The sequence below is a fragment of the Anomaloglossus baeobatrachus genome, chromosome 5 (genome assembly GCF_048569485.1).
Source record: "Anomaloglossus baeobatrachus isolate aAnoBae1 chromosome 5, aAnoBae1.hap1, whole genome shotgun sequence".
NCBI classification, from domain to species: Eukaryota; Metazoa; Chordata; class Amphibia; order Anura; family Aromobatidae; genus Anomaloglossus; species Anomaloglossus baeobatrachus.
In genome coordinates this window covers 497,475,107-497,492,354 of record NC_134357.1, presented here as the reverse complement: position 1 = coordinate 497,492,354, position 17,248 = coordinate 497,475,107, and the positions used below count along the sequence as shown (strand labels likewise).

At 46.8% G+C, this 17,248-nt stretch overlaps 1 protein-coding gene across 1 annotated transcript in view; it reads left to right on the top strand.

Annotated features, from left to right (window-relative positions):
• The window catches only part of COX10 (cytochrome c oxidase assembly factor heme A:farnesyltransferase COX10), a 136,649-nt gene extending 124,596 nt beyond the window's left edge, over nt 1-12,053 (top strand). Inside the window, exons 6-7 of the mRNA XM_075347958.1 lie at nt 6,979-7,211; nt 10,343-12,053. Of these exons, the coding sequence (XP_075204073.1) occupies nt 6,979-7,211; nt 10,343-10,758 (649 nt within the window). The 3' untranslated portion in view covers nt 10,759-12,053. The remainder of the gene's footprint in view (nt 1-6,978; nt 7,212-10,342) is intronic.
• The last annotated feature ends 5,195 nt before the right edge of the window (nt 12,054-17,248 follow it).

Below are 17,248 nucleotides of genomic sequence, written 5' to 3'. Positions count from 1 at the left end.
GAAATAAACCCCCCTCCGCAGTAATCCTGGGTCAGGGTCCCGCGCCGTCCAATCCGGATCCAATATCATCTGATCGGTTTGCTGGAAGGCAAAGCGATCAGATGATGTGTCAGGATCAAGTGCCTGAATCACATGACCCAGCAGCTGATTGTATAAAAGCCGATTATACAATCAGCTGATGCATCAGTAGAAAAAAAAAAAATACTCACTTATGAGCTGATTACCGGCAGCTCCTGGAGCGATGGGGCGGGAGTCTGATCCCGTCCGATCGCTGCAGCAGCTGCCGGTAATCGGGGATGAAGTCTCCTGACTCATCCGCTGATACCGACCGGGTGCCCGCGTCACCGCGATACTTACGATCACCTGATGCGTCAGGTGACTGCATCAGGTGATCCATCGCCAGGTCCTGCATCCACCGGAGTTGTCCCAGCCGTCTGCACACAGCCGGAGCGGCGATACCGTGAGAGGAGATGGGAGCGGGCATGGCACTGGGAGTCTGCAGACAGGTGAGTATAACTTTTTTTTTTTTTTTTTTTTTACTGTTAACTTTTGATTTTGCAGCCGCTTCCACCTCCCGCTCAGACATGGCGCCGCACGGCAGCATACATGCACCGGACGGGAGGTGGAAGCGGCGGTGACGGTACCGGGAGGATTCACGCTTCTGTATATACTGACAGAAGGAATCCTCTTCCTGTACACGTCACTTTACTACCCACCTCCTGCGTTTATAGCTGCGTTTTTGGTCTTAGAAACGCACCAAAACGCAGCTATTTGCGTTTCTCATTGCGTCTTTCAACATCCCATTGAACTCAATGGATGAAAAGCGCAGTGAAAAACGCGGGAATAATTGACATGCTGCGTTTTTGTGGCACCACAAAAACGCAGCTGAAAAAAAACAGATGTGTGCGGACAGCAAAAATGAAAACTCATAGACTTTGCTGTGGAAGCAAAGTCCTGCAGTTTTGAGGCCAAAAACGCACCCGAAAAACGTGCAAAAACGCACTGTGTGCACATAGCCTTAAGGTTTTTGGTACATTTTGATTATTTTTCCCTGCAGCAGTGTTGTGGCCTCCGACCAGTCACTGACTATATCGCTGTGTATTGTAGGATGAGAAGCGTTTAACACACAATAGCGGAATAAAGGGGACCTGACAATAGTCTATTCAATGCAGTAAGTGGCGGCTCAGGTTACCCTGCCCCATACCTCATCTCATCGCTTTCATCTTCTAAAGACTCCCCTGAAGTGCACTGTACAAGCAGCTGATCTATGTCACCAAAGCCAGACCATCACCGCCTCGTACCTGCAAGTCCTCAATAATCTGTGATGGTGTCAATGAGAACTGCTATGGAGAGTGCGGGAGGTCACTGCAGCAATATCGGAACCATCAGCCTGACAGTGAGTGATGTGTGATAGCAAGTGGCATGTGGTAGTGAGCAGCATATGATTGTGAGTGGTGTGATTGTGGGCAGCATATGATAGCGAGCGACATGACAGTGGGGGGCATATGATTGTGAGTGGTGTGATAGTGGGCAGCATATGATTATGGGCAGCATATGATTGTTAGCAGCATGACAGTGGGCAGCATATGATTGTTAGCAGCATGACAGTGGGCAGCATATGATTGTGAGCGGTATGACAGTGGGTGGCGTATGATTGTGAACAGCATATGATAGCGAGCGGCATGATAGTAGGCGGCATAAGATTATGAGTGACATGAGGAGTGGGCGGCATCTGATTATGAGCGGCATGACATTGTGCGGCATAAGATTGTGAGCGGCATGACAGTGGGTGGAATATAGTAGTTAGCGGCATGACAGTGGGCGGTATATAATAGTTAGCGGCATGACAGTGGGTGGTATATAATAGCGGCATGACAGTGGGCGGTGTATGATAGTGAGCGGCACGACAGCTGGCAGCACAACAGTGATTGGCATGATCTTGATTTGCATGATTGTGAGCAGCACAATCACTAATAACGTTCATGAGCTGTGACATGATTGGCCATGTTGGATTTTATTCATCTTAACCCCTTTTTTGCCTTTAGGAAGCTTTACCAGAGGTGTTGAGTAGTTTCTTACCCGTCTTGTCTCCGGTGGGGTGAGGATGACTTACGGGTGGTAGTTATAGTATTGTGTATGGTGGAGGCATCATGAGGTTCTGATGGATCAGAGACCGCAGCGGTGTCTATTTTATTACAGAAATGTTGGGATATCCTCCATCACGTTCTTCCCACTCATTCAGATTTTGGAGCGTCCTGCAGAATTTCAGGTATTATCTCCATGATGAATGTCCCGGGTTTAATGAAGCCGTTCTAGTCCCAGTTGGAGATAAGACGGGAATCATCATCCTGTCTAATCCGGAATGATATAGAAGCGGGTGATTGCAGAATTAGCCCCGATAACATCTCTTCATCGCTTGTAAACTTTGTGATTGATATTGGTAACGACCTCGGCCGCAGCCGCTTCTGAGTCTCAGGAGCTCCGCCTTGCTCCGCCAGACGCCGCCATTCCTCTTGTAATTAGATATATACATATTGATCCTGAGAGTCACAAAGCCGTCTCTAATTAAAAAGGAAATTGAATTTTACGCTGCTGTTTATCATTTTTGCGCCCCTCCTTTATTGCGGATATTATACATAAGACTAATAAAGCTTCGTCTTCGCAGATCGATTTTCTGGTAACTTCATTAAATGGTGTCTGATAACGGAATATTCTGCAGTGGAACTTCATTTCTAGAGACGCCAGAGATTGCCGCAAAAGTAGAGCTCAATACCGACACCCCGGGTAAAGGCTCCGTACAGTGCCACTTCCGCCATGTATACGGGTCTCTTATAACCAAAATATGATCATCTTTTGCCAATGATTTTACCCAAAGATGAGCGATCTCAAAAGTGATTAAACTGAGGAGAAACCATACATTTACTGGTATTGCATTTGTTACAAAAGATCAAGTACTCTCTACATCAATCATATCTTCATATGGACAATGACCCCCTTAGGCCTCATTCACATAGACGTATTTTTGGTTCGTGTGGTCTTTTTGCACTGCACATAGAGAGCAAACCGACCGATGAAAGTCAATGACATAGTGCAACTGACCGATGAAAGTCAATGACCTAGTGCAACCGACCGATGAAAGTCAATGACCTACTGCAACCGACCGATGAAAGTCAATGACATAGTGCAACCGACCGATGAAAGTCAATGACATAGTGCAACCGACCGATGAAAGTCAATGACATAGTGCAACCGACCGATGAAAGTCAATGACATAGTGCAACCGACTGATGAAAGTCAATGACATAGTGCAACCCACCGATGAAAGTCAGTGACCTAGTGCAACCGACCGATGAAAGTCAATGACATAGTGCAACCGACCGATGAAAGTCAATGACCTAATGCAACCGACCGATGAAAGTCAATGACATAGTGCAACCGACCGATAAAAGTCAATGACCTAGTGCAACCGACCGATGAAAGTCAATGACCTAGTGCAACCGACCGATGAAAGTCAATGACCTAGTGCAACCGACCGATAAAAGTCAATGACCTAGTGCAACCGACCGATGAAAGTCAATGACATAGTGCAACCGACCGATAAAAGTCAATGACCTAGTGCAACCGACCGATGAAATCAATGACATAGTGCACATGAGCAATTTTCCATGCACTTGATACTGGATCTGATCTAAAGGAGGCTTTACACGCAAGATATCGCTAAAGATATGTCGTCGGGGTCACGGAATTCGTGACGCACATCTGGCCTCGTTAGCGACGTCGTTGCGTGTGACACCTAAGAGCGAGTGTTAACAATCAAAAATACTCACCTAATCGTTGATCTTTGACACGTCGTCCATTTCCCAAAAATCATTGCTGGTGCAGGCCGCAGGTTGTTCGTCGTTCCTGAGGCAGTGCACATCGCTATGTGTCACACCCCACGAACGACGAACAACCTGCGTCCTCTGGCAATGAGGTGGGAGTGACTTTCATGCGGCCACTCTCCGCCCCTCCGCTTCTATTGGCCGCTAGCCATGTGACGTTGCTGTGACGCCGCACGAACCGCCCCCTTAGAAAAGAGGCTGTTCGCCGGCCACAGCGACGTCGTTAGGAAGGTAAGTCCGTTTGACGGGTACTAGCGATATTGTGCGCCACGGGCAGCGATTTGCCTGTGACACACAAACGACGGGGACGGGTGCTTTCACAAGCAACATTGCTAGCGATGGCGCTGCGTGTAAAGCAGCCTTTAGACTTTAGGCACTGTTGGCTCATCAGATCGCACTATCTATGGCTCAAGAGTATATACCTCCTAAGCTGATGTTGTAGATCATGTGTACATTACAGTTTTTCTACTTCTACAGCTTCATGTCATTTGACTGGTGTAATAAGCTGATGTCAGTGTGTAATGGTGATGAGCTGATGCCAGTGTGTAAGAACGATGAGCTGATGCTTGTGTATAAGGATGATGAGCTGATGCCGGTGTGTAAGGATGATGAGCTGATGCCGGTGTGTAAGGATGATGAGCTGATGCCAGTGTATAAGAACGATGAGCTGATGCTTGTGTATAAGGATGATGAGCTGATGCCGGTGTGTAAGGATGATGAGCTGATGCCGGTGTGTAAGGATGATGAGCTGATGCCGGTGTGTAAGGATGATGAGCTGATGCTTGTGTATAAGGATGATGAGCTGATGCCGGTGTGTAAGATGATGAGCTGATGCTGGTGTGTAAGGATGATGAGCTGATGCCGGTGTGTAAGGATGATGAGCTGATGCCGGTGTGTAAGGATGATGAGCTGATGCCGGTGTGTAAGGATGATGAGCTGATGCCGGTGTATAAGGATGATGAGCTGATGCCGGTGTGTAAGATGATGAGCTGATGCCGGTGTGTAAGGATGATGAGCTGATGCTGGTGTGTAAGGATGATGGGCTGATGCCGGTCTGTAAGGATGATGAGCTGATGCTGGTGTGTAAGGATGATGGGCTGATGCCTGTGTATAAGGATGATGGGCTGATGCCGGTGTGTAAGGATGATGAGCTGATGCCGGTGTGTAAGGATGATGAGCTGATGCCGGTGTGTAAGGATGATGAGCTGATGCCGGTGTGTAAGGATGATGAGCTGATGCTGGTGTGTAAGGATGATGAGCTGATGCTGGTGTGTAAGGATGATGAGCTGATGCTGGTGTGTAAGGATGATGAGCTGATGCCGGTGTGTAAGGATGATGGGCTGATGCTGGTGTGTAAGGATGATGAGCTGATGCTGGTGTGTAAGGATGATGAGCTGATGCCGGTGTGTAAGGATGATGGGCTGATGCTGGTGTGTAAGGATGATGGGCTGATGCCGGTGTGTAAGGATGATGAGCTGATGCTGGTGTGTAAGGATGATGAGCTGATGCCGGTGTGTAAGGATGATGAGCTGATGCCGGTGTGTAAGGATGATGAGCTGATGCCGGTGTGTAAGGATGATGAGCTGATGCCGGTGTGTAAGGATGATGAGCTGATGCTGGTGTGTAAGGATGATGAGCTGATGCTGGTGTGTAAGGATGATGAGCTGATGCTGGTGTGTAAGGATGATGAGCTGATGCTGGTGTGTAAGGATGATGAGCTGATGCCGGTGTGTAAGGATGATGAGCTGATGCCGGTGTGTAAGGATGATGGGCTGATGCTTGTGTATAAGGATGATGGGCTGATGCTTGTGTATAAGGATGATGAGCTGATGCCTGTGTATAAGGATGATGAGCTGATGCCAGTGTGTAAGGATGATGAGCTGATGCCGGTGTGTAAGGATGATGAGCTGATGCCGGTGTGTAAGGATGATGGGCTGATGCCAGTGTGTAAGGATGATGGGCTGATGCCAGTGTGTAAGGATGATGAGCTGATGCTGGTGTGTAAGGATGATGAGCTGATGCTTGTGTATAAGGATGATGAGCTGATGCCGGTGTGTAAGGATGATGAGCTGATGCTGGTGTGTAAGGATGATGAGCTGATGCTTGTGTATAAGGATGATGAGCTGATGCCGGTGTGTAAGGATGATGAGCTGATGCCGGTGTGTAAGGATGATGAGCTGATGCTTTTGTATAAGGATGATGGGCTGATGCCGGTGTGTAAGGATGATGAGCTGATGCTGGTGTGTAGTGCGACTTTGGTAATGAGATGTAATAATTAGCGCAGATACTTAGACCTAATATTATATTTGTTGAGCATTCTTCGATGACCCTGGATGGTCGTGAGCAATCTTACCTTTTCCAGGTTTGCTGTATTACATGTATAGTCACTGGCCCGGTCTGTGCCCTTCGAGGTGAGCGGCACAATTGCCAAGTAACAAGGCGAGAGTCCAATGCAATTGCATTCAGTATCGGTCAGGCCGCCGCGCGGTGGAACGCAGTAACATTTAATCTGAGAGTGTGGAGAGCAGGTGTTACATTAAAGGTGCCTCAGAGCCCGGGGCCAACTCCTTATGTTACAGGTCATAGTTCATATGAGCAGCAGCTCTGACACTTCACATTCGATAAGACGTCTCCTAGCACAACCTGTGAGATGGGGGCCGGGAGGAAAATCAAAGAAAGAACAAGTTAGAAATCACCGCTGCGTGAAACGCCATGAATATTACCCGGGGTCTGCAGTGAATATTTTTGGGCTCGGTGTATATAAACGCCACATGTACTGGGAATGGATCCTCCAAATCCAACAGGTGTGACCAATGCTGTGTGCGCCAACTATGTAAAGTGATGTTATGACAGGACCGATAAATGGCGCATGACGTGTGGGGAGGGATAATGTTTCTATACTGGGCGTCTGTGGTAATGGGGGATTTCTTCATCTTGGCCGGGGCACATATATACGGGCTGAAATACGATGATTCCTTACTCCGTGAGTATCACATTGTATGGTGCCAAGCGCTCGCTCCTTACTCAATCCACTGTGTCATCATCCTTTGTATTTCTCATTCCTTTCCATTAATAGCTGTATGCTTTCTATTCACAGCCCTCTCATTGCCGTCTCCTTTGCCACGGCCTGCGCCATTCCCGGGATCACCTTGCTGACTGTTGCCGTAAACCCGCTGACCGGCGCGCTTGGTGCATTCAACATCTTCCTCTACACCTGCTGCTATACCCCAATGAAGAGGCTCAGCATTGCCAACACCTGGGTGGGATCTGTGGTGGGCGCTATCCCACCAATCATGGGCTGGACTGCGGCTACCAGCAGCCTGGACGCTGGTGAGCGATGCCATTATATAGATTAAGAATGAAGACAACTATGTGTTTGTGTTCTTCTCCAATCACTTCCAGAGATGCGTTCAGGATCATGCCAGTGATCCGGCTACACTTTACCCCATCACCATATCGGTGCCGCGTAGGAGATCTAGTGACTACATCTCCCAAGATCTGTCACTCTAAGAGCCGAAATGAACCATTTAGGTTGTTTCTTATAGCAAAATGCTAAATCTAGATGGAGCTCTGGCTGGGATTGGAGATCTGACAAGATGACATGCAGATACAGAGAAATTAACCAAATTGCCAGCCTGCGATGACTACCTGGAGCCCTCAGTAGGGGAACTAGTCAGTACAAAGAGCCCAAAGTCATCTACACTACAACCTCTGTAGGGAGCCGGCTGTGGTCACTGAGATTCTTCAGGGACAGATAGGACAGAAGTCGGTCCTGGTAATTATCATTACTGCTCATCCAGTAATTCTCCAGATCCCCTCCTGTGTGTCTGCGCTCCCCGGGGGCTAATTGTGCAGCTACTAATTTCTAAGAAAGGGCTTTAATTGTGTAGATGGACAGCCAAGGCCGATCCTCACATGAAGAGTCCTATGTGGCAGGTAGAAGCCCATAATGAGTGCCCATATTCACGAGTCCCCACTCCTCTTATATACCTTGTATCTCGCACCTTCTGTAGCACATACTAATCAACAGACTGCAGATGTGAGGTGTAAGGGGCACCTTAATCAGCAGCATTGTGTGCCCAGGTCTAATGCTCCGATTTCCTGTCAATAGGTCCAATCAGACCCTGCGAGTGAGTGCAGCACTTCACGTTACCAGTAATTGTACATACCGGTTATAATACTGGCTTCCTTTATTGTAGCCTTTTGTATGGAAACAGTGACCAGGTCTTTAGATCACGTGTGTAGATGTGTTTTCTCATCTCCCATCGCGCATCCAAATGCAGGAAGTAGGGGCTCCTCATTTACCGCCTACCCTATCGGGAAATATACTGGGTTTTCTGGTCACTGGGGAAGACGGACTTGTTTTGGTGCCATTGAAACACACTTAGGGGCACTTTGCACACTACGACATCGCATGTGCTATGTCGGTGGGGTCAAATTGAAAATGGCGCACATCCGGCTTCGCAGGCGATATCGTAATGGGTAGAGCCTTTTTGATACGATTAACGAGAGCAAAATTGTCGTAATCATATCATCGGTGTAGCATCGGTCATTTCCATAATTTGGAAATGACCGATGTTACGATGTTGTCCCTCGTTCCTGCGGCAGCACACATCGCTGTGTGTGAAGCCGCAGGAGAGAGGAACATCTCCTACCTGCGTCCCGCGGCTCACGCCAGCTATGCAGAAGGAAGGAGGTGGGCGGGATGTTTATGTCCCGCTCATCTCCGCCCCTCCGCTTCTATTGGCCGCCTGCCGTGTGACGTCGCTATGACGCCACACAACCCTCCCCCTTAATAAGGAGGCGGGTCGCCAGGCAGAGCGACGTCGCAGGGCAGGTGAGTGCATGTGAAGCTGGTGTAGCGATAATGTTCGCTACGGCAGCTATCACCATGATATCGCACGTACGAAGGGGGCGGGGACTATTGCGCTCGGCATCGCAAGCATCGGCTTGCGATGTCGTAGTGTGCAAAGTGCCCCTTAGTGTACGACGTAAGTCATGCGTTGCGTTTAATGCCAGACAGGGACCTTCTCGGTTGCTGTACTTGCTTCTTGCACCCGGTGCTGGATAACCTACAGCATGAGCGGAGAAGGCTGAGCTCCATCAGGAGGTTGTTTTCAGAATTTTGTACTTGGCGGGTTACTGGTTGTGTTCCATTAACCAGTGATGTTCAAGTTTGAGACTTGAAAAGAAGTCTCCCTAAAGTGACTGCATTTTGTGATACACAAGCGGGAAATCGCATCTGTTCCCTGGTTGGGTGTTGTGAACCTTTTCTGCACCCCCACATGAACATTTGCCGCCACGCTCGGTCACATCCATCTCTCCCCCACCTTTCTATGTGACACTTTAAAGCACTCAGCTGTCACTTCCCGGCAGCGTCTCGTAGCTGTCACCCCACTACTAAACACTGACGTGATGCCGGGGACCCTTAGCGGACGAGCCCTTCCTGTGGGGTACTTTGATTTGTTTAGGTAACAAAGAAACAAACATCCTCTGCTCGTTGAATGATGGTGCCCCCTCGTCGTATCATTTATTTTCTCAGCTCCTCGCAGCGATTGGGACCTGGCCCTGTGTTTACTCGCAGCGGCGTTCGAGGCCTCTTCCACAGACTGTTTAAATAACATGTTCTGAGCTCCGAGCCCTCGGGCAGGGACCGTATTAATTAGACTCGCAGACTAAAGTCGCAGTGTAAAATGAATTGTGCTGCCGGCTGGAAGAAGAGATGTATTGTTCTAGTAATGACCACTTTCCATATATTGGAAACCATCGGGTTTATATGGATTTTATAAGCCTCGTAATGGTCTAATACAACGAGATCGGGGTAAGATAACAAGAGAAGAGGTGGATTAAACACTTCATTTATATTCCACACCCTCCTTATAGAAGAGCAGATCTGAGGTAGTGCAGGACCAGGACCACAAACATCGAAATGTTACCACATATACACACAGCGGCGGATGCGGGACTAAGCCAGGTGGAGGAGCCACGCTAGGCCCCTTTCTCCTTGCCCCCCCAATCTTGAGCAGGTCGCCCCGGGAGTGGCGGGGTTTGGCCGTGGTGTCCCCTGGAGACCAGTCTTCTTCTTTCCTCACAACTCCAGGTGCTTCTAGTGGGCCACATAGCATGATGAGATCAGCCCCCACCACCTAGTGACAGGATGTGAAACCGCAGCATAGGTAGCAGTACTATAATAATAGTGCCATATGTGCAACCGCCCACGTAGTAGAACCAGATAGACATGCGTTCTCCCTATAAATAGGTATAAGCCCTGATTTACCATTGCTGTTTATTCACTTTGCAGGAGTAATTTGCTCCTTTTTTTAGCGTATTTCGTATTTGCACCTTATTCTTTATATGTTTTACTCCACTTTTTATGTTATATTTCCATTTTTAGTTTTTCTTTTTATTGTTATTTTTCCTTGATTGTTTCCCATTTGCTGATGATCTTGTCTATATTGCAGGAGCCCTGTTGATGGGTGCCATCCTCTACTCCTGGCAGTTCCCTCACTTCAATGCCTTGAGCTGGAACCTCCGTGAAGACTACTCTAGAGGAGGCTATCGAATGATGTCCGTCACACATCCAGACATGTGCCGCCGCGTGGCCCTGCGTCACTGCCTAGGGCTCATAGGACTGTCCACTGTAGCACCTGTCCTGGACGTCACCACGTGGAACTTCCCCATCATCTCCCTCCCCATTAACCTTTACATCTCTTACTTGGGCTTCAAGTTTTATCGGGACGCAGATCGCAACAGCGCCAGAAAGCTTTTCTTCTGCAGCCTCTGGCATCTGCCCACGCTTCTACTTCTTATGTTGACCTGCAAAAAGTCTGTGGTGGGGAAAAAAGAGAAATCGGAGGTCGTCAAAGATCCCAGCTGAGAATGGAGGTCTCCTGGAAGGAGCTCACAATGTTCTGTGATCAGACTTTACTATAAACTCATTTAGAAAGAGATGAATTGTCTCTGGTGTCCACCACAGATTGACGCTGAGGACACCAGTCTTACCTCAAATAATATGGTAATATGGCCATAGGAAGGGACATGCATTATAAAGTGCTCTTTATCGGTTAGTGACCCCATCAAACCCTACATAACCTCTTAGCTGTCTATTTGAATTTGGGAACACCTTCCACCATGATGGTCTGAGAAAATCTAGCAAGAAATATTGTTTCCTCATACTAAATGTTAAAGTACCAGAAATCTAGCCATGATACAACAGGGCGATATCCACATGACTCCAGCATAGACTGGGATGGCGCATCCATTGTTCACGACAAAGGGAAAAGACCATGTCCAGATGGAATAGCTAATATTTATTTTTCATTTTCTGAGGTCTGGACATGGCATATGACACAGTTATTGGACTACGGGAGACTCCGATCTGCGTATTCAGGTTCTCGATATAAATGTTGAGGGACACCAAAGATTCTGTCAGTTACTTCTGGCTCAACTTATCATGGAGGAAACAGTTTAATCTCAGTGGGATCCATCAGGAATACGCTTTACAGGGGCTGCCCGGTGGGTAAAAAATAATTTTCAAAGGGTTCAGATTGGATCCAGAACCTGACTGATTTCTCAGAGCTCCCATTTTAACGTTTACCAAGACCTTCCGATCCCATGTTGACAAAGCTGAAATGGTAGAAAATGCCTAATTAGGGCTGAGGGGGGTCTCTGCTGTGACCAGAATTTCTGGGGTGTAGAGATGAGACCAAGTGGGAGCATGTAAGCACATGAATGGGAGAAAAGTCAGGGTGAGTACCGAGCAGTCATGTACTGCCAACACATGTAAGTAGGAACGTGGTTACAGCAGTGGCCACTCCACCGCTCCACTCTGCCAGATGATCGGTGGATCTTTAACTTGTCTGTTACCTCCCCTTTAAAAGGTGGATGACTTCATCATCAGCCAGATATAATAAGGGAAATTAAATTACGCCTATCATCAAACATCACATCCAGTCTTAGATATTTGGGTGCACGTCCCACCCTTACAAGGCGTCACCACCGCTTTGGCCACTTTTATTCTCTGATCTGAATCTGCCTTATGTTTCCATCTTTCCTGCTTCGGCCTTTGGGGCTCATACTTGAAGACACAAAATCTGATACTGTAATGTAAGATATCGATCGGTTTCTGATGTTTTTGAGTATTTGATTAAAAAAAAAGAAAACTCCCAATCACTTTCCTGGTTTTTGTTTAATTTTGTGTCCTCCACTTGTGTCCATCTGTCCGGAAGATATTATATTATTATCACAGGACGCATCTCCATTAAGCCCCATGTCTATGGCATGTGAGGTATTGGCTCGTGACACAACCTGTAATTTACCAGTGAGCGTAGTTCGTGTAAACCCCCCCCCTCAGGTCATCAAATTAAGAGTCGTGTGTCTTCATGCCAAAGAACGTCAACATGATCGCCAGCTGCCAGGCCATGGTGCCAGGGAAAGTCAGCCATGTATATATTGTAGCTGTGCTAATGGACAGCTGGGATAGCAGGAACTTCACCCACAGCCCTCAATGACTTGCCGCTCGTGAGTCCTTTTCCTCACTGGCAGTGAATGGAGGACCTGCTTACCTGCTTATTTTTCTATTTTTTACTTTATTCACCCAAGGGCAAAAAAAGTGCAGCGTGCCACACAAAAAGAGTGTAAAAGCACGCGTTCTATCACAAAACCATTTAGGAGAAGCTTTTCCTTATCCCTCTGGACCGGAAGAACATAAAAATGGTTGAGGATAGGCAATCTTATTTTTCAAAGCATACAAAAGCCCATCTCTCCTGCCAACGACAGCCTGTTCTGCTACCTCAGTTATATGTAGTAGTACCTGCTAGGGCAGCATTGATTTGGGAGGTACCTAGGAGACTATTCAAGGTCTCATCTAGATTTCCGTAACGCTAAAAGGGATTTTCTGGGCAGGACATACATTTTGCATTTACGACGGCTCATCTTCCACTTTTCTCAATAGAAGATTAAGAGGAGCAGGAAAAGTGGCTAGTCAGCCCAGACCCCAAAACGCATATGATCTGTTATGTGATTGCTACAGCTGGCAATGGATGGGGAATCCTGACAGTCTGCACATTGCACACTGCTAAAATTGACAATGGGGGGAAATCCTGACACTGTGCACATTGTACACTATCAGGCTTTGATGACTGCTAAAACTAGCTGTGAAGGGGAATCCTGACAGTGTACACATTGCACAATGTCAGGATTTGATAACTGTTAAAGCTAGCAATGGAGGGGAATCCTGACAGTGTGCACATTGCACACTGTGGGAATTTGATGACTGCTAAAGCTGGCAATGGAGGGCAGTCCTGACAGATTGCACAATGTGATTCATTGATGACTGCTAAAGCTGGCAATGGAGGGAAATCCTGACATGTGCACATTGTACACTATCAGGATTTGATGATTGCCAAAGCTGGCAATGGAGGGGAATCCTGACAGTGTGCAGATTGCACACTGTCAAGATTTGTCAATCTGCAACCACTGCAAAGTTTTGTTCAGCCCCACAAATCCAGTTAATCACTGTATATTCAAAATGGTTTTAAACTTTCTAATATGCTTTCTTGTTTCAATTCCAAAACCATTTTTAATATCTCTGCTTGCTGTAAGTGATTGGGAACATTCATGTTGACATCCAGATGGTAAATGTACAGTGAGTACGGAAAGTAGTCTTTCTTTACTCTTTGTTTCATTGCAGCCATTTAGTAAATTCAAAAAAGTTCATTTTGTTCTCATTAATGTACACTCTGCAGCCCAACTTGTCAGGAAAAAAACATCAATGGAGAAAATTTTGCAAATTTTTTAAACAAAAACTGAAATATCACATGGTCATAAGTATTCAGACCCTTTGCTCAGTATTGAGTAGAAGCACACTTTTGAGCTAGTACAGCCATAAGTCTTCTTGGGAATGATGTAATAAGTTTTGCACATCTTTATTTTGGGGATCCTCTGCCATTCTTCCTTGCAGACCCACTCCAGTTCCGTCAGGTTGGATGGTGAACGTTGGTGGACAGCCATTTTCAGGTCTCTAAATAGATGCTCTAGTGGGTTTAGGTCAGGGCTCTGGCTGGACCAGTCAAGAATGGTCACAGAGTTGTTCTGAAGCCACTCCTTTGTTATTTTAGCTTTGTGCTTAGGGTCATTGTCTTGTTGGAAGGTGAACCTTCAACCAAGTCTGAGGTCAAGAGCACTCTGGAAGAGGTTTTCTTCCAGGATATCTCTGTACTTGGCCACATTCATCTTTCCTTCAATTACAACCAGTCGTCCTGTCCCTGCAGCTGAAAAACATATAGCATGATGCTGCTACTACCATGTTTAACTGTTGGGATTGTATTGGGCATGAGCAGTGCCTGGTTTTCTCCACACATACCGCTTAGAATTATCACCAAAAAGATCTATTTTCGTATCCTCAGACCAGAGAATCTTATTTCTCATAGTCTGGGAGTCCTTCATGTGTTTTTTTTGCAAACTCTATTTGGCTTTCATATTTCTTGCACAGAGGAGAGGTTTCTGTTGGGCCACTCTTCCATAAAGGCCCAAGGTGGAGGTGGAGCGCTGCAGTGATAGTTGACTTTGGGGAACTTTCTCCCATCTCCCTACTGCATCTCTGGAACTCAGCCATGGTGATCTTGGGGTTCTTCTTTACCTCTCTCACCAAGGCTGGCCTTGCTCCCACGATTGCTCAGTTTGGCTGGACGGCCAGGTCTAGGAAGAGTTCTGTTGGTCCCAAACTTCTTCCCTTTAAGGATTATGGAGGCCACTGTGCTCAAAGGAACCTTGAGTACTGCAGAAATTCTTTTGTAACCTTGGCCAGATCTGTGTCTTGCCACAATTCTGTCTCTTGAGCTCCTGGGGCAGTTTTTTTTATTCTCATTTTGTCTGACATGCACTGTGAGCTGTGGGGTCTTATATAGACAGGTGTGTTCCTTTCGAAATCAAGTCCTATTAGTTTAATTAAACACAGCTGGACTCCAATGAAGGAGTAGAACCATCTGAAGGAGGATCACAAGGAAATGGACAGCCTGTGACTTAAATATGAGTGTCTGAGCAAAGGGTCTGAATACTTATGACCATGTGATATTTCAGGTTTTTTTGTTTAAAAAATTTGCAAACATTTCTGGGGGGGGGGTTCTGTCAAGATGAGGTGCAGAGTGTACATTAATGAGAAAAAAATATGAACTTTTTTTGAATGTACCAAATGTTTGAAATGAAACAGAGTGAAAAATGTAAAGGGGTGTGAATACTTTCCGTACGCGCACTGTATGTACAGACCTAATACCTTCTAACAAGTGTAGACTGTACAATTGTATCCAGCTTAATTATCCTCTGTAAGGTCCTACGTCTGACGGATATATTTTACCTGTTCACATTGTAACAAACCATCAGGACAAGAGAGGTTTGTGCTGCTACCCACACAGTTCTGTAACTACAAGTCCCAGCAGGCCTTTATTTCCTCTTATGATACAGTTTAATTAAGTTATGAAACTGAGCAGAATAGCATTCCCCATCGTAACAGCCGCCAATCCTGATACTTGGCCAACCCTGCACAGCCCTGAGCTCAGTATATGGAGCCAGAAGAGCAGTACATGGACAGACGATGACTACCCGGCCGGCTGTGGAGTGACCTGCAGCTGGCTCTATTCACCAGTCATAATACATTAATACGGGTGCGTCATTAGTTTTCTTAGATGGTGAAAGGGTCATTTGGATGAGATCCCTCATCTATAAAGTACAACCACCCAATCCTGGAAGTAGTCAGACCAAGTCTTCATTCATCTAATAAGACGCCAATTATTTGAGCGCTTCAGGCTGTAGTACCGGGGTAATGTACTTTACACACCTTATAAATACCGTACTGTAATATAACAACGTGAACACTGGAGTTCATTCCTCAGCTCAGTCTGAGGAGCCAACGAATATGTGTATTAAAATCATGGACGTGGTGAGGATGGATATGAGTTATGCTAACTGCACTTGGTGACACATATGTGACATCTCCAGGCACTGGACTTATAACTCCCCAAATGGTCCAATATGGCACGCCATGAGTAAAATGTATTCATATATACAAGCGGTGTATATGTGCAATGGTCATGAGAAGATATTAGGAGGAATGTCTAATATTGCGAAATAGCAACAGAAAGAGGAGATAAAAACTCCTCCAAAAATTTAATATACTCACAGCAAAAAAGAGGGCAACCAGTCCAGTTAGCCCAGGCCAACACATCTAATGCACCAACAGGATGCAGACAAACCTCTCAACATGATGGACACTTCACAGGTGCAAGGTAAATTGCACACTAGTGGCGCGCACAGGGCACTGTTCACACTCGTATGCGCATGGTATCCAGCCAGCAACCTATTATCACGCCCTTACTATTAGGTTAGGCGGGTTACCCGGACACTACTCACTGCAGCACACAAGGGACAGAGACTCCACTATGCACGGCCGTATTAAGAGTCTAATATTGCGCCTAATATTTTGCTGCGTGAGTCATTCTGGTGCAACTTTAGCTAAGACGAACATTATCAGGCAAGCCAGATATGAGCGCCAAGGTCACCATCAGAAAGCATAGACTGCCTGCTGATGACATAACCTGTATCTTAGTGATGTCATTAACTCATTTCAGCTCAGACATCAGAAATGCTATGGACATTTGCTCTGTACAACTTTTAAATGGACCCAAATAGAAGGTGGGTCATTATGCGTAAGTGCCATTTATAAGGCCACCAGAAGTCAGAGCTTGATGACACTTAAACCCCCTGCCAATCACATTACCAGAATCTTAAGGTGGTGTCACACACAGCGACGACGACAACGACGTCGCTGCTACGTCACCATTTTCTGTGACGTTGCAGCAACGTCCCGTCGCTGTGTGTGACATCCAGCAACGAGCTGGCCCCTGCTGTGAGGTCGTTGCTCGTTGCTGAATGTCCTGCTTCATTTTTTTGGTCGTCGCTCTCCCGCTGTGACGCACACATCGTTGTGTGTGACAGCAAGAGAGCGACGAAATGAAGCGAGCAGGGAGCAGGAGCCGGCATCTGACAGCTGCGGAAAGCTGTAACCACTGTAAACATCGGGTAACCAAGGGAAGACCTTTCCCTGGTTACCCGATATTTACCTTCGTTACCAGCCTCCGCCGCTCTAGCTGCCAGCGCCGGCTCCTGCTCTCTGCACATGTAGCTGCAGTACACATCAGGTAATTAACCCTATGTGTACTGTAGCTAGGAGAGCAAGGAGCCAGCGCTAAGCAGTGTGCGCGGCTCCCTGCTCTCTGCACTGTGACATGTAGCTGCAGTACACATCAGGTAATTAACCCGATGTGTACTGTAGCTAGGAGAGCAAGGAGCCAGCGCTAAGCAGTGTGCGCGGC